A 25,431-nucleotide genomic window follows, 5' to 3' on the forward strand; every position below is an offset into this window, starting at 1 on the left:
TCCTGCGGTTTCTTTTCGTTTGTTGCCCGTACGACAATGGTTGGTGTTAATTCTATTTTCCGAAATATTTTATAAAATCTCCGCCATCGGCATTTAAAAATTAACGAAATGAGCGGTCATTCACCAATAATGATTTTAAAATTAACTTTTAAGGAGTATTTTGGCCAGATATCAGAAAGTATTTTGTTAAACGTCAAAAATTGCTCATGCCGTTTGTTATTCCACTCTTGTTATCGCATTTGAGTTTATTTTGATTTCTTTATACGTGTATTTCTTTTTTACTTGACGTGATTCGTTTTCAAGGTTCTTAAAGTGTTATTTGTTCTATAATGTCTGCAGATACGTGTGATTTCGCTGTGAAAACACGATCTAACCTCAAATGTTTTCTTACAGTCGCTTGTCATTCCGGAGAAGTTTCAACACATTCTTCGTGTGCTCAGCACGAACATCGATGGCAAGATCAAAGTGATGTTTGCCATGACTGCCATCAAGGGTATCGGTCGTCGGTATGCTAATGTGGTGCTGAAAAAAGCCGATGTAGATCTCGATAAGAGGGCCGGTGAATGTACCGAAGAAGAGGTTAGTAGCAGAATGACAGCATAAAGTAGTGATTACTAATTAACGGTATTTATCTCATCGGTAGTTATATTTATTTATTCTACGTCATTTCAGGTGGAGAAGATCATCACTGTTATGTCAAATCCTCGTATCTACAAGATTCCTGATTGGTTCTTGAACAGGCAAAAGGATATCGTGGACGGAAAATATACCCAGGTATATATATATATATTATAATCACGATAATATCGTGGGGTAATTGCTACAATTAGCTTCAAATTCAGCATTCTTGAGTTCACCATTAAAATATATATTCGTGTCCTCCGCGAATGCTACAAATGTACAAGTTGTACATTAGAATCATCATTGTATTATTGAATGCATCATGACTTTTCTATTTGTTGGCATTCATGGAGGAAGATACAGAGATGTGTTTTAGTGGTCGACCCGAAAATCCTGATTTTGAAGTTACCCTGTGAAATTGTAATTATTTTGTAAGTTTCTTGTTCAGTAGCACCAATTAGATATGATTTAATATGTTATATCAACCACAATAAAGATAAAGCTCTCCACACTAAGCACCATCTCCTAAAATCAACATATTTTGTTTAGGCAGCCTTCGCGTGTAGTAGCAGAGACACAACTCGCTAACTTCCAAGTTCAATTCCCGATGAGATCGCATAAATTAAATGTGATTTCTCTCGAGTTCTCACAACTGGCCTTGATAAAATGATCTGCCACATGGCAATCAAATAAAAACTTTATTATAAGTAAGAAATATTTTTCCTTTTTGATATTGGTCATTGAAAGTCTAAATATAAAAAGTATTGTTATAGCACACAACGAGCATAATTCATTCCAGAATCCTACTCTTAATGCGAAACACTCGTTAAGCTAAATGATTTTTTCCGTATAAATTAATGTAAAATATAATGATGCGTACATGTCTAAACTAATACTCAAAATGTTTATACTATAGGACATTTAAAGAAGTTGCTTATAAATTGTTAAAGAGTAAATCATTATCATTCTTTCTTCTTTCGGAACGAACCAATCTGGAATGCGATTTCCATTTACAGAAAATAAAAATGTAAATGAGAACACAATTTAATGAATTTCAGGCAAATCGCCTAATTCTATTTTTAATACATTTCTAAAAGACATGAAATTTTTTTGGTGCTCCAAAATTTTGTGAAAATGTGACAGCATTATCAGTGAATAAATTTGTACCGCACATAACCACTGCCTTATTAGGGTGATACTCCTCAATGTACAATGCGACAGTTTCTCGTGTACGATGCACAGACTGATCTAGCACTGGTGCGTGACCTGAAGAGGGGACTTTCCCTTTCCACGTCACACCAAATGTTGCTTATCAAGAGATCCATTGTTTGTACAATTTGTTTTGTTTTTGAGCTTCCGCTGTACTTTTATTTATTTTGCATTGTCTTTGTTTATATTGTGGTATGATATAACATGTATTTCCATTATGTTAAAATTTAGGAAACTATTTCATTCTTAAAATTTATTTTGTTTATATTTGTATATCATTACGTATGCAAGTCGAAATAATAATTTATGCAGCTTTAGTAAGCTTTATGCATTAACATTAAATATAATGTGTATTATTTGAAAGAGAGACTGGAATTAGGAAACTAATACTAGTATAATTACAACAGAATAATTATCATATTTCATTCTTGATTGTAATAGCTTTACATCCATTGACTAATGAAATATGTGCGGTATGTGGCCTGTTGGATCTATCCTTATCCAATAGACTGGTTAGCCTGCACTAAATTAAAGAGAATTGGTTTATAGATGTTGCGCAATGCTCCTAATCCGCTGCGAAGTGGTATCTTGTAGTTCCTTCTTCTCGAAGAGCAGACTTGTCTGGCCACGGAGCAAAGGAGCCAGTGTGTGATACGAAACTAAATCCCTACAAACAACTAACACTTATAGATTGATTTTTTCTACTGATGTTTCTTGGTGGAACTGCATTTTAATTACAATAATAAAAATATGCTTTAAGTTTCATCAATTTTTATTACTTTCCCTTAAAAGTGGAATGAAACTATACATATTTTTACTATTTTTTTACTAACGCTTATTTACTACTAACAACTAAGATTCAATAATTTATGTACCTTTAACATTTTGATTTAAGTTATTTATTGACAATTCTTAATGGAATTCCATTGTAATGATGTAATAACTTATATTTATATATATGTTACTAATTAAAACTACTTAGTGCACTTCCACTTGTATATTCAACCAATTAGCGCTTTCATCCTCTAATTTCATAATCAAGTTAGCCAAGTTGACCAAACTAAATATAAGATATTACTTATTTATTACCTTTAATGTGTTAAAGAGGATTATGAGAAGAAAATAAATTTTATTGAAACCATATTTTTTTTTATTTTATAATAATTGAAGACATGAGTTGTGCGACAAAAACAAAAAGTAGAGATATCTGGTTAAAGTTTTGAACACCAGTACAATTGTTGATAATGTATCACCTTCGTTCGCTCTTGAAATGATTTTTCTGCTACTTTTTTTTTTATGGTGTAGTTGGTTTTATATGAAAGGGCTGTACAAGTACTTTGTTGAAAATTTGCAACACAATGCCTTCATCCTCTCATGTCTTCAATTATTCCTAATTAATAGCTTAGTCCAATAATATTATATACTATCTTAGAGTTTTTTAACCTCTATGACATCTTCATTCTCTTCCTGGAAAACATTTTTAGTTTGAACAGATACAAATGTTAAACTTCAATTATTAACATTTTGTTATTTAATTTAGCTGTTGTTCAAATTTCCATATGTACATATCAGCCTTTTTTTTCTCATGGCATTTATACAATTCATATACTGTATGCATATTGGCCATGTGAGTGTAGCTAGTTATTTGACAAAATGTATAAAATAAACCAAAAAAATCACAAATTGCCAAAATATATATTTTAAAAAAAAACTCATGTGAATGACTTTTATAGCTTACATCGGCCGCATTAGACTCCAAAATGCGTGAAGATCTGGAAAGGTTGAAGAAAATCCGGGCTCACAGAGGTATCCGTCACTACTGGGGACTCCGAGTCAGGGGACAGCACACTAAGACTACCGGCAGGAGAGGAAGAACTGTCGGTGTCTCCAAGAAGAAGTAAACTGCATTATTTGTACAATAAATTAAGGAAAATACAAAAAAAAACAACCATATATTTTTTTCATTTACTAATTTTTCCCGCCAACATCAAAACAGAAAAGATGAAAAGTCAGTGGTTCTGAATCTTGCGATGACAATCTCGGCACATTATAAGGGTGAATGAAAATTAAATTATTTTCTTAAATCTCAAATTTAAAATATGTAACTTGAATGGAAGGATGCATTTATCAAAGGTACAATATAATTATGTACAATCCATTCAAATCTTGAATGAACTTAGCTTATTTCTTTCTTTCAAATAAAATATTCTAGTATGCCCACTAACGAAATTTTTATGCTTGGCTTCTACTGATGGGCACTAACGCATTAACATATTAAAAATTCAAACGCCATGTACTTGTAGATGATTTAGAACATATTTTTATAAATGAAATAAAAACAGGAAAACAATCCAACAATTTATTGTCAGGTTTCATAAATGGGTACATTTTTACAACTAGGTGTTTTGCTCATATTTTCTAAAATGTATCTAACAGCAATACATATTGCACACTACTTCGCTGCAGTGCGATTCTAATTGTTACTGTATATCTATTGAATATTAAAATCTGAAGTTCGTGTTGCAATATTTAAAACAAATATAATGGAACATTGAAATTTTCACTGAGGAGAAAATCACACATTATTTTTTATTATTAGTTTTATATTGATATAAATAACAGATCACAATGCTTGTGATTTTCTTTTAAATTGGCTGCATGTGATCATAATATTCTTCTTAGTTTTTTTTTGCTTTTTCATCTCCCAACTGGGGTGTTATAGCCAGTAGAATCCTTCTATTCATAAATATATTTTTGGTAATATTTTTATTATATGTATAAGCAGGATTGGTATTTACTAATAATTGACCTTAAAGTCTTCATTATAATAATATAATGTATAGTAATTGCCAATTAGTAAGAAAAAATCAAATATTCTGTAATAAATACAAAATATTTAAATAATAAATTGAATGGGTAAGTATTTCTTACAGCTCAATCTGTCATCTGTTAATAATCTGTGGGTTATATACTATTATTGCTCTTTTATAGAAATATGTCTTAATACATAAATATAACATACTATACGGTCTACAAGCTCTGAGCAAATTAATAATTTTTAAATAAAGTATTTTACCAATTGGACAAACTGAAACAAATCCTTATTTTTTTTAAATTAAAAAACTTTTTGTTCATAAATTGTTTCTGACCAGTTAAACTTAAATGAGGAAGTTCAGTGCTATGGTATTCCATATTGGTGATATTTCATGCCGTAAAAATGAGAGCATTTAATTATACGGCGAAGTTCCTCAAAAATGTATGAAAAAATTAACTACTTTGAACTTCGTCACAAGTTCTTGCTAATCAACTACAGCGTTGGATAGATTTTCGGGAAGGCCAACACACCAGTCGGGACAACTCACCAACGCTTGTGACATCACGGGCGTAGTAATTACAAAACCTTAATTAATCATAGCGATGGTATGTAGAAATTAAAAAATATTTTTTTGGCTTAATTTGATAGTTAAAAACCACTGAACTTCCTCATTCCATAGGCTTATTAAATAAAATTAAAATAAATAGGGAATGATACAGAGACACTTAGGCTCCTCAAGTGCTTATTTTAATGGATGCATATTTTATATTAAGTGTATGTAAGCAATTAAATTATTTTGAACTCTAGAGGCTATGTCATAATTATTATGAAACTTCTCAGTCACTAGAGGTAAAAATTGAAAGAAAAATGAGAATGATGGCATTCAAATAAGTGTATCATAAAGAGTTAAATCACAAAGCCAGAATAATGTATATTTTTTAGCATGTGAGAGTTTTTGAATAATTTAACTCAAAATCAGATTCTTTTGAGCTATGACTTTTTTATTGTTTGAGTTATGGGATTGTAACATCCCTGATAAGTTAAATGATATATAAGCACTTGGGTAAGGCATTATAAGCCTCAAAACAATTCCAGGAATCTCATGAAGATTAAAATTTACCTCCACATTTTTAGTGACAAAAAAATATATAAAATTCACTAATTAATGTGGATGAAATTTTATACATACATATATAACTTTGTAATCATAGTTATAGAGTTATTCAATGAGATCTATAATTGGAATATTTAATATAATATTATATGTAGATAATAAAATTTGCAATAATGAAAAATAAAATTAATACAATATCTTGTTTTGTTCAGTAGAATAAAGGATTGGTAAAGTACACATCAGGACAAACAGTGCATTTAAAAACGATAATAAAACAAGGTATGTACATAAAGTTCATAATAAAAACAAAAGCAAAATATTTGTTGTTCAAATAAAACCATTTGTAATTTCTTGCAACATTTTTTAAAAGATTATGGTAAAGTAAAGAATATATTAGGTAAAATGATATATTGTGCTAACGATATTTATTTATTGCTCTCTGCAGTATTATTACCATTAGGCAGAAATAAAATCAACTATTACTTACAATATCATAAGCACATTTTAAGCGTAACATAATACATAGACATGAATATTGATTATAATATTGTCATCATTTAATTATTTACTTATTTTAACAAAATTTTCAATATTTTAATAAATTGACAATACATATTGAATGAAGCAAAAAACTTTCATAACATTAAAATTTAGTCATTATAGTGCTCTCCGTAGTTTCTAAATAAGCTTCCTATTGACAATATTATGGTATACTAAATCTTTATAAACAATTACTGGATTTAACCCTTTAGGGTATTTATCAAGATTGACAGATTTTCATTAATTTTATTATTCCTTTTTTGCACCAAATGGTGCACAGGGCACTGCATTGGTACACCGACCGCAGCGTATCTTGATCATTTTTACAACATGAAGGTAAGATGAAGTCTTACGCTCCAGGTGCCAGTCCAGGGACTTGTTTTAGTAAAATATTCTAGTATTTATACACCTTTTTAAATAAATATTTTACATCGAACCTGAGACCTGCATGGTAGGCAAACGCGCTAACCGTTTGACCATGAGGCAGACAAATTTTACTTGACAAAATTTAACAAATGGAAGAATTGAAGAAATACAGATCAATTAAACATGGGCAGAATAGTAAATGTAACACAGGTGTAGGTTGTCACTTGAACTATCCAATGATAGGTCATAAGCCATGTGTATGCCTAGACTACCATATTCCCCTCTCAGAGAGGTTCTCGATTTCTGTTGAATATGTCAAGCTTCCTATTCGTTAAATAATTAACCTACATAATTATATCAACACTAGAAGTACTGAACACAGAAAAAGTTTTAATGAATTTGTAAATATCATATCAACTCTGGTTTTCTAACTATGTAGTTCTTAGGCTTTAGACCTTATTTGTTTCCACACATTGTAAATAAAAATAGAAATGCAAATATACATTTTCAATACAAATGTTTAGACATTTCAGACAATATTAATTGATTCAGTTACAAACAAAACGAATATATCTAATAATTGAACAATATTTTAAGAGAAGAGACATCAGCATTCATAAGACTTTAGACAGATACAAAAACACAAAATTGTATGCGACTTGTTTATGACAAGGTCACGTCATTCTATTTCAGTAGGTACTACTGTCTAAAAGCGTAATCATAAGAGTAAAGCCATATGAACATGGGTGTCCTCACTTATTTTTTACTCTTTTCTGACAGACTATAGATTAGACATTAGTTAAATACACTTTAATCAGAATTTCGCAATAAAACTGCATTATAAGATCACAAGGACTAAAGTGCATAATTATTCATTGTTAAACTTATATTCATTTATGTAAGTATGTTATAGATTTAAAAACAAAACTCACATTTACAATTTAGTATTTTTTCAATTCAAAATTATTGTTCTAATCATAATATTAAATGGAAGATTCTCATTTTTGTAAATCCAGGAAGACTAATAAATAATTTTGTCAAATAAAACTATTTTAAAAGTTCAACTAAAATTTCACTAAGGTTTTTTTAATGTACAAAAATGATTCAAATTTATTTACAAAAAATAATGATTCATAAGATTTTTCAACAGAATTATATAATACATATTATTTGAGTAAAAATTCAACATATTAGAAAATTAACATTTCTTAAAAATTTAATGTAAAAGTGTTAAAAAGAAATGTAATTTATTGATTTACTTGATTCATTTGATTGAATAATGAATATAATTAAATACAGCTCTCTATGAAAAAATACTTCTGTGCTGTATAATAAACATGATTATGTTTTTTCAATATTCTGTGATAGTTTATTTTAAAATTAACGTAACACATTTGAAATAGAATAAAACCCTGGGAAATTTCTCAAGGTTAATTTAAAATATAAGAACACAAGAGAGATGTGAGATTCACTAGTGCTTCCATTGGAATTATTGTTGAAGTAATTCCAGGAATGATTTGGGAACTCTTCCCCTCTGTAAGCCCCTTTCTCCAACCATATATTCAGCATCAGGAATCATACATTCCCATACGGAAATTATCTGAAACATAATGCTTATTGAAATTACGCTAATAATAACCACTGCAACTGCATATTTCAAACATAAAAAAACAATCCATTGTTTTATACAGCAGTTGCCCAGTATTCTTCATGCTAACCTAACTAACCAATTGTGACTTTCTTCAGATGTCAAAATTAGGTAGGAAGATTTTCTTAAACATGGCTGGAATAGAGTGGAAATACGAGGTAACTGGAGAAAGATGGTTATAAATTCTTCAAGACCAAACCTTACTCTGGGATGTATGCAGTGCCGAGTAGATATTTTTTTGAGCATCGACTATTCCATACCTGAAGGTTGCATTTTATTATTTCTTCCAAGTCGGTACCTCAATGTTGAGGATCATGACCACCTTGAACACTTCTAATTAGTCTGTTCCACTCCAGTCTGTCCTCAGCCCGATGAATCGACACATAAAATTTTAGCCCCACAACCTCCTTTATTTGGTCAGTCCATCTATATGGGATTCTACCCCGGCTTCTCCTACCTTCAACTCAGCCAGACATTATTGCCTTTTCTAGATTGTCTGGCTCAGTCTAGCAATATGTCCAAAGAAAGACAGTATCTTCCTCAGACACACCACTGACAGACGAGTTGTAATATGAAGCTCTTTCAGTATCGATGCATTCATCCTTCTGGCTGTCCAAGGCACAAGCAGCAGCCTTCTCCAACAACACATCTTGAATGCGTCGATTCTCTTCCTCTCGTAGGCACGCATTGTCCACGTTACAGCCCCATATAGAAAAACCGAGAATACTAGGGCTTCCATTAACCGTTTTTTTGGGTTTATTGATATACCTTGATCCCGCCAAATCTTCTTCAAACGGTTCATTGCTTCTTTGGCCATTTGAAACCTGCGACCAATCTCAACTGCTGTTGTTGGAAATAAGCGAGCCAAGGTACACAAAGTCATCTATCAGTTCAAGGTCTTGCATCTGCCTAGTCCTTAGGAGTCTGCCAGCTCTTCTACAATCATAAGCTTTGTCTTATTTTTATTTATTTTCAGACCCAAAGTCTCACTCTCCAACTCTATCCGTCTGAAGGCTTCTGCTAGTTCGGATTCATTTTTGGCAATCAGTGTCGTGTCTTCTGCATATCTCAGATTTGATATTTGTTGACATCCCACTTTGACACCACTATTCCACCCATCCAGCGCTCTTCTCGTAATATATTCACCGTAGTAGAGTTTTGGCGACAAGATGCAACCTTGACGCACACCTCTGTCTGCTTTAAATGTAATTTTATTAAAATCCTTTAATTTATTTTTTTAAATACATGTTTTAAATGTTACTATGTAGACAACGTATATGTATTTTGTTTATTGTTAAATATTTTTGCACAAGAAGTGCAGGACTCATCAGTTTGCTCTCATGTATCAAATGAGCAAGACACGGAACACCAATGGTGTGCCCTGTGCACCGCTAAATGCAGACATGGAAATTATGAAGATAAATAACTTTTGCCCGTTTGTAACAATAGCAACATTGGAAAATTTCAAATAAAATATACATAACTTCTTGCAGATGTTGCACTGATTTATTAGGCTTAGGTTTTTTTTATTTAGGCTCCAATTTTTTTTATTCTTGCAAAAAAGTTCTCTTTCCAGTATGGAAAAAAAATTATACATTATGGCCGCAAATAGCTGTGCAAGGAAATGAGAACCAAGTTTTGATAGAAATGGGTTCGAACCATGGATCTTGAATATTTCAACGACACTACCACAATCCGTAATTATGGTGAGTAAAAATTCAACCTTTAGATTCCGTGTTGGTAAAAACAAGTTAGAAAAGATATCTTGACCAAATTTTAGTCTACTTTGTGTATTTTTATGAAGATGTTGACATATAACTATCAAACCAAATAAAAATGTCAAGACAAAAATACTATACCTCGACATTTTCATATGATCTTTACTTAAAACTTAATATTTCAATAATTAACAATCTTTTCTTTCTCTGTTGATAATTACCTCATTTGCAAACAAAGTGAGTTCTGTGGAGTCTTTAGCATCGTAGTCATAGATAACTCTTGCCCTCTGGGAACGAGGGGAGCCAGGGGGACTATCAGGCATCTCTGATACATTCACGGCGGTATATGGTGATGGCCCTCCCAACCTGTACCAACCACCAATCAAACTCGAATACAATAAATATTTATGTACCCTAAACCGGAGTTGTTACACCAAACTAATCCATTTCACCCAATATTTTATCAAAATTAAAGTTAGTAAAAAAATAAATTTTGTTTTTCTCAATGAAGGAGATCATTATCCTCTAACATAATTAAAGACATGTGATGGTAAGCATTCTAAGCAACTACAGCGTGCTCCACGGTTTGTACTAATTATTAGTCAGGGGATTTGTTCACCGAGTTAAGCAAATATTATGATCATAGAACGACGGATGTGCGAAAAATGTGACATTGAATTTCTTTTATATTTGATCTTGAAAAGGTTTTATAAAGGCTTTATATTCCAGATTTAAATATATATATATATACATATTCAACAATGTTTTTTGTATGTCCAAATGTTTGCGGACTGGCTGGATTTCCACCCTAGGGAGTTATTCATATTTAAATTTGTTGCATCAGAGAGGGAAACATTTTTGAGAAGGGAATACGGAAATCTAGGCCTATGATCTGTCATTGGCTGGTTTAAGTGGCCACTTTACACACTATCTAACTTTCACCATTCTGCCCATGTTTGAACATCCACATTTCCTTAAATTATCCATCTGTTGACTTTTGTGAAGTAAAAGAGCTGAAACTTTAAAATAATGATAGAGGTTTCATACCTCTATCATTATTTTAGGCCCTGTAAATGCCTAGACTTGAATCGGGTTGTGGTCCTGTGGCTAGTGTCTCGGACTCACGGACCAAAGGTCCGTGGTTCGAATCCTACTCTACCCCAACTTGATTCCCATTTTTTAATAGTGAGTTATTTACAACTCGTTGAAAATGGCCCTCAAAATTAAATATTTGGGTAAATCATAAGAACGCAAATATTTATTTAAAAAAAAAAAAAAAAAGACTTCCATATTCCCTTCTCAAAAATGTTTTCCCTCTCTGTTACAACAAAAATCAAAATATATATACCTAACCCAAGTATCAAAGGATATACTTTTGTACTTATCAGGTTATGACATAGCATCAAAAAAGAATTTTAACTGCTCTTATGTAAAGTTGAAGTAGATCACATATATTATTGTTCTACAATTATGGCGATATGATTTTATTGTGAAAAATTGTTAAATACCTATTATGACACCCTCTATCAATAAAATCAAGACATTATCTGATTTTATTGAAAATAGGTTTCATTTTGTGATTATAATGTAAATTATTTGTGCGTATGATTTTAGTTTAAGAATAACGTAAATATGTTAAAATTCAATACCAGTCATTGAATTTTAAAATAATTAAAGTGTTTAAAAAATCACTGAAAACAAAATTTCAATATATATTTTTTTGCAGTCTAAATATACTTGTAATGTTAGCATTCAAAAATATTGTATTATTTCACAATTTCTACACAAACAAAACTTAAGGAAAATAAAAAAAACATCAATATACAAGATCTATAAGTGAGTCTGTTATAAATATAACATAATATATTATATTATCTGCATATATTCCCACAATATTTATTTGAGTGTGGTGAATTTGATATGAATTATTCATCACAAATTTTGGGTCTGACCTTTAATTAAATCATAAATTGGAGGGATAAACTTTTCATATTTTATTTAGAATTTAATAAAACGATTGCCAAAATAGTGCATCAAAATTTTGGTCATAATATAAAAAATGAAAGGATTGTGTTAAGGTTTAGGTTAAAAAAAATAATCAAAAAGATCATTTCAAATAATAGTCAATAAAAATGCGTTCATTTCAACAATATTAAAATATTTATTGTTTTAATAAGTACAATATTGTGAGTACAATAATAGAAGTGAGAATTATTATAAATATTTATACAAGAGTATATATCGAGAATAGGTGTTAAAAGGACTTGCAAATTATGCAATAGAAATTACATAACACACAAAAAAAAGTATTTTGTATATTTGGGCCATTATTTAATAATGGCACATAGTAATAATGGTTGTAAACATTAAAAAGAGATATAGAGCAATAACAGTGGGTGCTATTTAATTTTATATAAATGGATTAGAACCATTTTTCTAAAATTGTAAACTATTTTATAACGTTTGAAAGTAGCAATTATGTCTGCGTAAAGTATATAAATTGGAATAAGTTTCCAATGTTTGTGTTTGTATAAATACATAATAACGAATAGATATCCAACACCCAAATGCAACTAAACATGCACACATAAAACAGTTACGTACCATACTAACTTTCATATAACATTCACATTTATACAGTAAGGCAGCGTTAAAAATTACTAAGATATAGATTATTGAAGTTCAAGTTGTCAAGTATTTATAATATATTGTGTATATAATACATTTTGCATTTATTAGACTAAAATACTCAATTGAAGAAATACTAGCGAAAACTACACATTTCAGTAGATAGGATAACATATTTCAAAGGTTAAGTTGATAGTACAATGCAGTTAGTAGTGACATGCATTAAGGTCGAATTTTTATAGTTGTTAGATGCTGTCATTAGAAGGTTGAGTAGGAACTTCCAAATCATAATCCTCGCTGTTGATTCTGAGACGAGGTGCATCTACCTCACTGTAAATCATGTTTTACTTTTACTTGAGTGAACATATATTAAAATGAATGGTTCTTTTTGATGAATATAAATATAATGAATGCATGTGCTTATGCATACTTTAGCTAAATAAAATAATATAACTCATGCAAATTATTTAAATGCAATATTAATAATAATAAGCTGCTGCAAGTCAAATTTAATTTAACGCATTTAATGTTATATAAAATGAGATGACATCTTGTCACCATAGGGATAAGAAATGTAAATAAAAATAATACAATTTTAAGCTGAACTCATTAATACAATATTTAAAAGCTGCAATAGTATAGACAAACAAATATTTAACTTGTTACCAGAAAATTCAAACCACATGCACCAGGTGGAATTCATAATACATACCAATATGTATTTTAGAAAAACTAGATGTCAATATGTCATTCAGCAAGTAGTAGCATTACTTATTACAAATATAAATATACAAATAAGTGTGTTAATTTGAAAACATGTTTTTTTATAATATTGTATTATCATGAGTATGATTTTTCTTTTGAACTTTTATATGAGAATTTTTTTTTTATACCTTGTTATAGTCAAATTATAAACACAAAAATAAGTTATTGTAAAACAATATAACTACTAAAAATCAAAGGCATTAAAGCAACAGAAATAGTACAGCAGCTGTAAATTTATAAATTACTTTGAATATTTTAGATAAAAAAAAAACAATATCTATGATAATTAATATTTTTTTAGGTAGTAGTAGTTAAGGTAGCGTGGTTTATAAAGTGTATTATTTTTGTAATATGTGCATAATTTTGAGTTGTTTTATATTTTTAAAACAAAAAAGCTATGTTAAATATATATGTATATAGTAACTGTTTGACGTCGACCTCGTGGTGTAATGGTCAGCGCGCTTGCCTACCATGCGAGAGGTCTCGGGTTCGATTCCCGACATGGTTGATATGAAATATTTATTTAATAGGGTGTTTTCACACTAGAATATTTCATAGTCCATGGACTGGTACCTGAAGCGTAAGACTGATCATTTTACCTTCATGTTACAAAAAAAAATGCTGAAATGTGTTAGAGCTAAGGCAAAAGGCAAAATCATTTTATCATGTTTGCATTACAATAACTCAAAAGTATTATGATGCGTTAAATACATATTTAATTAAACACTATAATTCAAAAACATCTTTTAATCAAAATTACTGAAGCACAGTACTGTTTTAGGAACAATGTCACCATTATTTTTAATTTTTAATATTATTTAAAAAATATATATATTTTCTAAAATAATATCTTAAAACAAGCAAACATAATATAGTAATTTTTGTTCCCACAAAGCCAAGACTTGTCTGCGGGTTACATTTAATTTTTTTAAATATTAATAATTAAAATATTACTTTGTTCTAAAGGTTGTTATAACAAAGAACCAAAAAATAAATTATTCGACTTAGCACAAAGCAAACACATAATACATATTTAAAATGGATAACTTACGCAACAAGATCCTTTTGTAGTTCTTGCAGTATATGGTGGCACTGCGCGTAATGTCGCACTTGTGTGGCAACCAGCTCATGAAGATGGCGAAGGTGGGCGGCGCCAGATCCTGCTATCCCTTCTAACAGCAACTTGGTGATCTCGGCTTGGCGATCAAACTCTGACTGTGCCACTCTTAAATCTCGCTCAGCCTGGAATATTGAAAAATTTAACTTTTGATACATTTTTTAGTTTTGTAAAATTCGCAATAGCATTGACAATTCAACTTTAAGAAAACACTTTTTTAACACAACACACATTGTATTGATTATTTAACAAACAAAGAAACAATAAAAATATAAGTTAATACTGTCAGATTTTTATTTATTTTAAGATTGATTATTCATATTTTAACCTCAAAGATGATAATAAATTTATTATAAAGATAAATTGGGAACTCGTCAAAGAAATTATAGAATCATATTTACATAAAAATGTTAGTTTATTAAGAAGCAAAAAAAGATATTTTAAACGAAAACTTAGATAAATTATCTTTCCTGTATCTTTACAAGTAATTACATAACACAATAACTATATTATGATACAACCACAATAAAATACATGGTTACATGAAATTTTTTAACCTCTTTAGTTTTGTTAGCAGGAGTTGTCTGAAAATAAAAATGCACATAATATATCATGGTGGAAGACAGCTGTTCCGACAAATTATCATGTAAATAACAGAGTAAATACTTTAAACTTCTGGACTATGCTCAAAATATGTCACACTTAAAAAATGTTGATGTTTAAATACCTATGCATATAAAAATAAACAGCACGTTTTTATCAAAAAATAAATCTGTAAGTAAATAAAATTTTGCACATACTACTGTATTTATTTTTTTCAATCTTCAAGTGAGAGTTTGATTAGTGACTAGCTCAAATAGCGCATCAAAATTTTTAGGTAAATTTTATAATTATTTTCAATTATAACATTTGTAATATCCAAAATAAAAATAATTAAAAACAAAGTAACTGAATTCGATCTTATTGCTATTTAACAAAACCAGGTTTGACTTCAATGAAAATACTGTATGTAAACACTGTAAAATTCAAAATAAAAGTTAAAAAAATAAAACTAGGAAAAACGATGTATAAAATTAAATTTGAGTGGTCCAAAAACTTGAATATAAAAAATGCATATAATAAATAACAAGAACTTAGTTCAAACCACTAAATAGAGGAAGAGTTCGAGAAAAAATAGGCAATACAGAAAAACACTTGATGTAATAAAATATATAAATGAGCTAATACAAACATAATAAAATATAAAGCTTTCATATTTATGTACAGGCAAAAACAAAAATAATCTCTTGTGGAATGCATAAATATATATTTTATAGATCATTCCAATCAGAATTTGATATCATTATATATTACCTGCTCTAACATTAGCTCTGGTGTGATACCATCCTTTGTGTAGCATTAAAATAAAATACAAATTTATTAGATCAAGAATCGTGGATTAAAACTAAATTGTAATAAAATGTAGCCTTTTTAATATAATATTTTATAGTTATGATAATAAATTCAGAAAAGAAAATACAATATTTATATAATCAATGTTATAGGGATTGCAAAGTGAAATATGTAGATGATTATATCATATGAAATAAAATACATAACTTTAATAAGGAGATAGAGTATTATTTTGAAAACTATAATAAGCTTAGATACTTCAGAGTAATAATTCGCTCACGCTTTTAGATATGCTTTTTTTCTCTATTGCATAGAACAATAGCATTCCAAATGTTTGGTTTAGTTTTTGGTTGAATAACAAACATAGAAAAGATGGTTTCGGTTTGGACTTGCAATTCTTAACCTATGTACTTCCAGCCTGTTGTATTGCTGTAAGCTGTAGCTAACTTAGTGATTGATAATCATAGAATGGTTTTTGTCCATATGAGCGACTCTATAGTGGGTGGTGTATTATTACTCTGAGTTAGATACACATATAATTTATTTATGAATTATTGAATACTGACAATGGAATTCAATACTTACAGATTGTTGTCCAATCATGCTACGAGCTTTTCGTACTCTGTTTTTGCAGGCATCAAGATCAAGTCTAAAATTAAAAAGAATAACAATTTATGGATAGTTTTTTTGACAATTTGCAGTTTGAGATCATTTTTCTCTTTTGCAATGGGGCAATAATTATAACCTTAGATTTTATTTGCCACAATTTCAGACTTGTAATGTAGAGGTATACAGCTGAGAACATGATTGGTTGTAAAATTATTCATTTATTAACAGTTCAGAGAATCTTTTACATAATTAAATCAATGAATAAATAATAATAATCACGGTAGTATCAAACATGCTGTAAATACAATTAACATATTTATTTTATTTATATTATATTTTTATTTATTTTTGCACCACAACAGGCCAGGAGGCCCAATTACAGTGGTGAATTATATCACAGAACACACAGGCTTGAGAAAAATCACATTTGAATTTTTGTGTTCTCACCGGGAATCGAACCCGGAACCTTTGGTGTGTGAGTCAAGCGTCTTGACCACTACACCACGGAGGCCGCCTATACATATGATATAATAGTAAAAATAATACAAAAAAATAGGTAATTAAAATAATATATGCATAACAAAAAAGAAACATAACAACTGAAAAACAATGTAAAATAAAAAAAAATATTTAACAAAAAAACTTGGGCTTTAAAAAGTTCATGTTTTAAGAGAATGCTGAAAGTGATTGAAAATAATCTAATTAATGATGAGCATGATCATTATAAATTAATACATAAAATCAGACTACCATTTAGAAATACGTCAATGTCACAAAATACTGTCTTATATAAGACAGCAAAAAAATTAAAAACAAACATAAGATTAGAGCATATGTGTTGAGTGATTTATAATTGAGTATCTTATGTTATTTATTACAACAAAAATGATGATTGATATTATGTGTACTATTTAATGATTTAAAAATGAAATATTAAATAAATAAAACAAATAATCACCGTTTGCTCTCAAGAATGCCCCTCTCTTTAGTAACTGTCTTCATTTCTCCTTCCAAGAACTTTCGTAAAGGTTGGATGTAACACAGACCCGCTGTACCGATCATATCCCGTTCACATTGTCCCAGCTTTTGCTGATATGCTCCAACCTTGATCAAGGCACTGCCATAAGGAGTTCCAGATCCAAATTCATTCCCAGCCTTCAATGTAAATGAGAACCACATAAAAATACACGAATGACAGATGACTTTAGATTTCAGAATCATGCATAGGAATTTAGTTACTACAGCATATATTATAGTCCGTCTTTATCATAGTTTAAATTGTGTTATATTTATATAAATAAATTGCCAGATTTACTTCTATCATATCCAAGCCGAGGTACTCCAGATTACTAAGTCTGTTCGGTTTCTTTTTCTCAATTTTTTCGAATATAAAATCTTCAACCCTGTTCCCAGGGTTCGGGGTCAAAACTGACACCGTATCCCGAACCAGTTTTTCTGTCCATTGCCTCGTCAAGTCAGACTTTTCTGCTAAATTCTCAAACTGAGCGTCGAGCTCCGTTTTTTCTGAGGTGCCCAATTTTTCTTCGGTAAGCTGTAAAAATGCAACAATAGGTATACGTATTCAAATAAATAATTCGTTGTTTATCAAACACATAAACATAATTGCTAAATACACGAAGTCTTGGACGTGAGTCATTCAACACGCCTAATGTGGCAATCACAAACAAGCTACTTTAATACATCAAATTCAATTGGCAGATATGATGTTTAGTTTTATTTACCTGAACTACTCTGCTTAGAGCGGTCCCAGCTTCTTTTACTAACTTTTTAACGTTAAAATCCATTTTTATTTTTTGACACCTGTCAAAAATGCGCAAGATCGCGTATTGATTTTAGATTTTGGGTATCGTTCATTTATTTCAAGTGCCAGCCCGCCGAACGTTCACCGAAATTGAACTGACATGAAGTTAGAAGTTACATTTTTATGAAGCAATGTACTTGTCAGTTCTAAAATATTACTTGTTCATATATTAAATTTTTGTCATATACAACATGAATAAAATACGTAATTTTATTTCATTGAAATACAGCACTTAGTTTTATTACATATAATTTATTATATAAATAAAACACGAGTGATACTTTAATCCACAAATTTGATACAAATACAAATTTGTGGATTAAAGTATCACTCGTGTTTTATTTATATAATAAATTACATTGAACTTCCATCAAGAATTTTCACTTTCAAACTTAAATGTTTTATTACATATAAGTTTCATAAACAATAAAATACACGCATGAAAGTGGAATTATAAGTAAAATATGGCGTTTTAAATAAATTAAAACAAAATAATTATTTACAAATTAAGTACTAAAAAAAAAAGATAAACAGATTTAAAAATTTAAACCCCGTTAAACAAATATTTATAAAAAAGGAAATATTTGGTGATAGAAATATTTTGACTTTTAATAAAAAACTAAAAGAGAAATGTATGTTTTCCAATAAGAAGTTTCATTTGAATAGCCCGCTATTTGGGCAGCTGTATATTTTGAAGCTGTCATCTTTTGATTCGTATCTTCGCTGATTGGGTCCTTGAAATGCATCAAATCGATCCGGATTTTCATCGAAAAATCATTTTCAGTGATGAGGCCCATTTTCACCTCGGAGGCTACGTTAATAAGCAGAATATTTGAGTTTGGGGTTTGGAAAATCCAAGAATGATTGTTGAAAAGTCTCCCCATCTTCAACATGTCACTGTTTAGCGCGGTTTTTGGACTGGTGGTGTGATTGGACCTTACTTATTCGAAAATGAGGCTGGTGCAACTATTACGGTGAATGGATTGCGCTACCGAGCTCTCGAAGAGGTGATCACAATTGGCCACCGAGATCTTGTGATTTGAGGCCACGTGAAAGATAAAGTCTATGCCAATGCTCCACAATCGATTCAAGACCTTAAAGATGTATTTTGTGAAGTTATCGAGGACATACAGCCGCAAATGTGCGAATTGGTCATGGAAAATTTCATGAAAAGGATATAGTGCTGCAAGCGTAGCCGTGGTAGCCATTTGGCTATAGTTTTCCATTGTTAATGGCATCCCTTCCTCTTTACAATGAAATAAACATCCTTTGATTTCTTTTAAAAAATACTAGTTTTTTTTAATATCAAAATAAACCTCTTATTGGAAAAAACTCTTTATATACATAAAAATACATACTGAGATAAAAAAAATGATAAAGAGAAATATTTTATACTTACTAATAAATAAAATCAAGAAAAAAAAGTAAAACGTAAAAAAAACATAAGTAAAGACATTTAAACAATTTTGAATGGTAAAAAATGATTTAAAAAAAAAATTTGTTATCTAGAACTATTAGGTCATTATTAGTTACTAGCTTCACCTATTTACGAAATGCAGGAGAAGGGCCGTTCTGTATGTACTAAATTTCACATGCAATGAGTCACCAACGTCTTGGTACTTAATGCCTAAAGTGTGAAGTCTATTGATGACTGTATTGAATGAATGGGATAAGTGATTCACTTTAACCGCTAATTTAAGAACAAAAACTAAATTCTATAGAAGAAAATCCAACAGGGTAGTTTCAGACTGGAATAAATTGCCAAGCTTAGTTGTCCATTCCATTTCGGTCAACCAATTTAAAAACCGATTGGACGCTTTTTTATGCACGACAAACGCAGACAAAAAGCAGTACATTTGATAAAGGCGAATCAGCAAAAGCTGCCTGCTTATAACAAAAAATAAGATAAATATCTGGTTAAAACAAATTGTATTTATACTAAAGTGACAAAATATTTCAGAATCCAGATATTTTTCAATATTTATCTGCAGTGTTTATAATTTATTTTGGTACCTTTTTGTTACATACCTACTTATTATTATTATTTATGCAATAAAATATGTGAAAACCACCATAACAGATCTTCCAAAGAATACTAAATATTTTAATTTTGAGGCCATTTTTTACTGGTCACTAATAACCATCTTAGCAAATAATATGAATCATGTTTCAGAAGAGCGGGATTTAAACCTCCAACCTCTATTCTAACACAAAACCACAATCCATCTCCTTTATTATCACAATCGACTGCACATCACATAGTTATTTAGGTACTATGTGGGGCATTTGGAAATTGGCAGTGTAAAACCTTATCTCTAACAATCAATACAATGCGGAAACCGGTGTTTCAATGTGCCTTACGCACAATTGGGAAAGGAGAATCGTAATTAGTTACGATGAATAAGACATTTTGAGCTTGATCGAAGTATGTAATTCACAAGACTAATCTAGATAGTTTTTTTATTTGTAGCAATGTTGCTGAGAGCATTCAAATTATATGTTTTTAATATATATTATGTAGGTATATGGTTTTCAGATATCTATTTTATTTAAAATAGTGTGCTAAATGCCTTAATTTTTAAATTATGAAGTTGACATAACTGAATAAATTATATTTTATTTTTATTTTGGGAAATCAACAGTTCTACATACATATTTTTAGTAAACAAACACATATAGTGTATAAACTCAGAACTAATAACAGATATCCACATAGTATACAAAGTTAGTAAAGAAAATATATTACATATCAAATAAATACATACAATTTATACATATAAAAATGTTATTTTCATGTACTCAATCTTTTCATGTCACCGTTTTCGAGCTATTCAACCCATCTTTAAGACAAATAATGATTTAAGGATTGTACTTTACTATATAATATAATTTAATACGTGATTTTTAAACATAAGACTAGAAGTATGAATTCAATAATTTTTTTGACTTTTAAGTACCTATCTCTTTTCAATCATTTAAAGATCTGAAGTCTATGCAGTTAATACAGACTCCACCTATGTAAGTTTCTACATAAAGTCACTTTTTATTTATCTGGGTAGATTATATATCGGTAGTCAGATGGCAAAAGGGACCATTTGTAATTTCCAAAAATGTTCAGGAGAGCTGAAATAAGACTCAATTTCAAGACTTTAATCCACAAACTAAAATATTTTTGTGTTACTTTTCAATAATAAATTATCATTCTAAATGTTTTTTTTTTTTATAAATGTGTACAGGAATATTTTTTAAAACTTTTGAACAACAAAAAAAATACAGATGGTCCCTTCTGCCATCTGACTACCGGTATAGATTGCTAGTAATAAAATATTTTCTAGATTTAAACTATAAAAAAACCGAATGATTTATGATTAATTTCTTCACAATTTTTAGTAAATTTAATTTTTTAATTGTCGGCCTCGTGGTGATCAAGATACGCTGCGATTGGTTTATCTATGCAGTGCCCTATGCACCATACGGTGCGGAAAGGGAATGATAATGATGAAATGTTTTGAGGGAAAATGTAAATATCAATCCATTTCTACAAGATATTAACAATGATTATATTATCAGTATACATCATTATTTAGTATCCACATATTATGTATCTAAAGCAACTGGTTGGCAATGAGACAGTTGATACGGAGGTCGGAACAATTTTCTAAACAGTTTCACAAATCCACTGGGAAACTGCATTAAGTGAACATATAATAAAAAAAACAGTTAATTTTTTAGAAATTCTTTATTTAACTTGAGATTAATACAACAATAAATAAATAATAAATGTAAACTTATTACATAAAATAACTTTGGTAAAAATACATATAAATATACAGTCCATTCAAATATTTATTAACCCTATAATGTTATTATATAATAACTTATATTTGAATATAATATGACTTATATTATATTACTTATATATAATATAACTTATATTTGAATAAATTAAAAGTACTTGGTACACTTCCACTTATTTGTATGACCAATTAACGCATTCACCCTCTAACAGGCATCTTCAGACTGGTGTCAAATAAACAAGTGGAAGTCTACCTAGTATCTTAAATTTTTAACTTATTAAAACATAAGTTATCATATAATTATGGTGGAATTTCATCAAGAATTGACAATAAATAATATAAATCAAAATATATTACTGTGTTAGTGCAATTTGGTGAACCAAGTAAGCATAGAAATTTCGTTTGTGTTAGAAGGCACACTAGAATGATTTATATGAAAACTTATTGCTACGTACACATAACACAGAAGTTATTAAAGATTTGAATGGACTGTACATTATTTATAAAGCAGTATGTTTAAATACAAATGTTCATATGGTGTACATTTCATGGCATTAAATTTTGAATATTTTAAAACTTAAAAACAATATAAGCAATTCTTAAAAAATATAAACAAGTACTTACACAAACATAGTATTATTTGTAAGATCAGATCACATCAAAATAACATTACTATCACTAGATAGTAATTGTAAATAATAATTACTCCAAATTAGATTCACTGTCACATTCCTAAATGATCAATTTCAGAACAAAAGAGGGATATTTTAAACAATTATTATTATTGGGATGACATACAATATGAATACTTATTTCTCCGATTTTGTTAAACCATACCCACAAGTTTAAATGCGTCAAACTGAGAAAAACGACATTGAAGATTTTAACATTCACAATATTTGACAACATAAAACACATTACTCAATATAATATCACTGTAATATCCATTCAATAACAACAATTATTTATTAAAATTCAATATGTTATGACTGCCAAATTTCATATTATGGCAGTCTTGACAAATTATAAACAGATAAATATCACAGTTATAATGAAGTTTTAAGTTATGGCAGTTTGGTGCAGTGTACTGCATTCCAAATTCTATTGAATGTCACACTTAATTTTTTTTAGGTAAAACCCTACATCAGGGCACACATTAAAATCAAGTTGGTAGGTACACAAAAATATACCAAGGGCTCTGACAGCCAAGCCCACGTTTGCGCAAGATGAATTAAGTTTTCAGATTTAAAACTCTACACACGTGCAATCGGTCTCGACAGCATGCACAGTTGAGTACATGGCTTTAAAATGAAAAAAATAATTTAGCAACAGTGAAGTCTAAATAAGAAGTTGAAGTAATAATCAATTACCTTTTACATATATTTGAGATTCGAGAAAAACTTCTTCTATAATAAAAATTTAGTACAGATTTCATAAATTTCCAATAGCGTTTTTTTCTATTTGGAATATGGAAGTACCGTTTGATCAACGAAGAAAACTAATCAAATTAAAATTACATTTAAACAAATTGTAATAGTAATCTTGTTTACATAATGTGTAAGCGCCCTTAAGATTATGCATCATAAAAACAGCATTACACTCGATATGTTCCACTCCTGATCTGCTTCGAGTTGAACAGTCGAGCTGACGAGTATGCATTATGTAGCCTAATATATGTATAAAATACCAAGCGAAAATTTGAAACCTGCAACGGGTTAGTTACAACAGGCCGCTGACCACTGCGAAATGCTGCAAGGTGCTGTTTCATCGGGACAATGCTCCAGCACACAAGGCTTTAGTGTCAACGGCTGCCATTTACGAAGCTGGGTTTGAATTGGTTGAGGTGAACATAGGAGGTGCCCCATATTTACCGTGATACCGTGAAGGGCCGTGATTATGATGGGAAGCTACGGACGTCATATCTTCACCATGACGGTAAAGTTGGAGATAAATTCTCTCGAGCGATTATGAAGATACACTACCGACCCCTCACCTTCAAGTTTTGGGTAGGTACATCGATATGTAACAAGGAGAAGCGTATGTCACGGTACACATATCTACACACTGAAGTGACATAGCTTCATTATGACGTCATAGTTGAAGATAAATTCTCCCGAGCGATTACGATACCGATCCCTCACTATCAAGTTTTGATGTAAGCACATCAGTTTGTACCGACTAGTCTAGTACCCCTCGATACGCACATCTACGCCTTAAAAGTGAAAAAATCAGTTCCACCGGGCAATATTTCCTTTAATTACAATTCACTTAAATTTTTAATCATTCTGAGGTTGCCATTTTTTTTCTTAAAAGAATATAAAAAATATGAGAGAAGTATGTAAATTTTGAAGTTGAATTGAATTCCGACATAACTGTCAGTTTTGAAAACGAATGCCCAGATGCACAGATAATGTGGCAAGATTCTGTTCTTTTAACATATGAGAGCATCTAGGGGAAAAATGTTGCCACTATAAAAATTAATTTAGTTATTATATTTTTTCTATCCTATAACTATCTTCCTGAGTGTATGTATGGAGACGTTAAAGGAGCCGGCTTTGTAATCGCTCGGTAGATAAATACAGAAGATCGTTAAGCATACCATGTTGGTAATTGACTAAAGTTATATAAATAACATATTTAATCAAGAATATTTTGCTTGAATTGAGATTTATTGGAGTTTATAATTGCTTTGAAGTGGCCACTTTTTATCACAGAAGTCTATTTAAAGTATAAATGAGAACTATGCGGACTAAATATTCGGGGTTATTCATTGGTTGGATTCGATCACATGATGTCGAGATGACAAGTCGGTAGAACATACCGAGGTAGATAGCCTTTTTAATCGCAGTCCAGCTATTCCCTAAACTCTAGGAACATTTGCATGGAACAAAATTTTAGGACTATTTGCTGTGTAGATGAATGGTTGGCAGGGGTGGGACCGATGTACCAGGAGGTTATAGAAATGTTGGATCATTGCTAGAAGAAGTGCATACAAGTCCAGGGGAACTACATCGAAAAATAAAGTACAATAACTTTTTCTCATCCACTTCGAAATAGGCCAGGGGTGGAGAATATCAATCAACCCTCATATAAGTTGGCTGTCTATTATATAATTATTTAGGCATTCAGGAAATCTAGAGAGCATTCATTTGGCAGTAAAAAATAGCAGTAATTTAGTTTAGTAAGCCAGTGATAATATTTGAGTTGAATACACTAGACTCGTATCTCAAATCCAGATATATCCAAGACAAAGAAAAATTGTGCCATAAT

At 30.1% G+C, this 25,431-nt stretch overlaps 2 protein-coding genes across 6 annotated transcripts; one reads left to right on the forward strand and one right to left on the reverse strand.

Annotated features, from left to right (window-relative positions):
• The first annotated feature begins 6 nt into the window (after positions 1–6).
• RpS18 (ribosomal protein S18) lies at positions 7–3,781 on the forward strand. Its single transcript, XM_088242657.1, has 4 exons — positions 7–39; positions 394–579; positions 673–774; positions 3,564–3,781. Exons 1-4 carry the CDS (start codon positions 37–39, stop codon positions 3,729–3,731), a joined length of 459 nt encoding a protein of 152 aa, XP_088098783.1. The 5' UTR covers positions 7–36; the 3' UTR covers positions 3,732–3,781.
• Positions 3,782–7,666: 3,885 nt separating this feature from the next.
• Positions 7,667–18,389, reverse strand: EndoB (SH3 domain containing GRB2 like, endophilin-B). Of its 5 annotated transcripts, XM_088242652.1 has the most exons (8): positions 18,285–18,389; positions 17,858–18,094; positions 17,501–17,697; positions 16,519–16,582; positions 15,895–15,927; positions 14,476–14,666; positions 10,253–10,397; positions 8,003–8,265 (listed from the first exon to the last, which is right to left on the reverse strand). In XM_088242652.1, exons 1-8 carry the CDS (start codon positions 18,345–18,347, stop codon positions 8,155–8,157), a joined length of 1,041 nt encoding a protein of 346 aa, XP_088098778.1. In that variant the 5' UTR covers positions 18,348–18,389; the 3' UTR covers positions 8,003–8,154. The 5 variants fall into 5 exon arrangements, with proteins under 5 accessions (XP_088098779.1, XP_088098778.1, XP_088098782.1 ...); XM_088242653.1 differs by lacking the exon at positions 15,895–15,927 and having other exon boundaries at positions 7,667–8,265; XM_088242656.1 differs by lacking the exon at positions 10,253–10,397 and having other exon boundaries at positions 8,141–8,265.
• Positions 18,390–25,431: the final 7,042 nt, after the last annotated feature.

Source organism: Micrasema longulum, unplaced genomic scaffold (genome assembly GCF_059751315.1).
Source record: "Micrasema longulum isolate JH-2025_06_02 unplaced genomic scaffold, ASM5975131v1 h1tg000147l, whole genome shotgun sequence".
NCBI lineage: Eukaryota > Metazoa > Arthropoda > Insecta > Trichoptera > Brachycentridae > Micrasema > Micrasema longulum.

Coding starts and splice junctions, on each gene's coding strand:
- EndoB (XM_088242652.1), bottom strand. CDS start 18,347: ATGGATTTTAACGTTAAAAAGTTAGTAAAAGAAGCTGGGACCGCTCTA. Junction 15,928..16,518: donor GCATGATTGGACAACAATCT/GTAAGTATTGAA, acceptor TGCTACACAAAG/GATGGTATCACACCAGAGCT. Junction 8,266..10,252: donor TCACTTTGTTTGCAAATGAG/GTAATTATCAAC, acceptor ATTATGTTTCAG/ATAATTTCCGTATGGGAATG.
- RpS18 (XM_088242657.1), top strand. Junction 580..672: donor GTGAATGTACCGAAGAAGAG/GTTAGTAGCAGA, acceptor ACGTCATTTCAG/GTGGAGAAGATCATCACTGT. Junction 775..3,563: donor TGGACGGAAAATATACCCAG/GTATATATATAT, acceptor TGACTTTTATAG/CTTACATCGGCCGCATTAGA.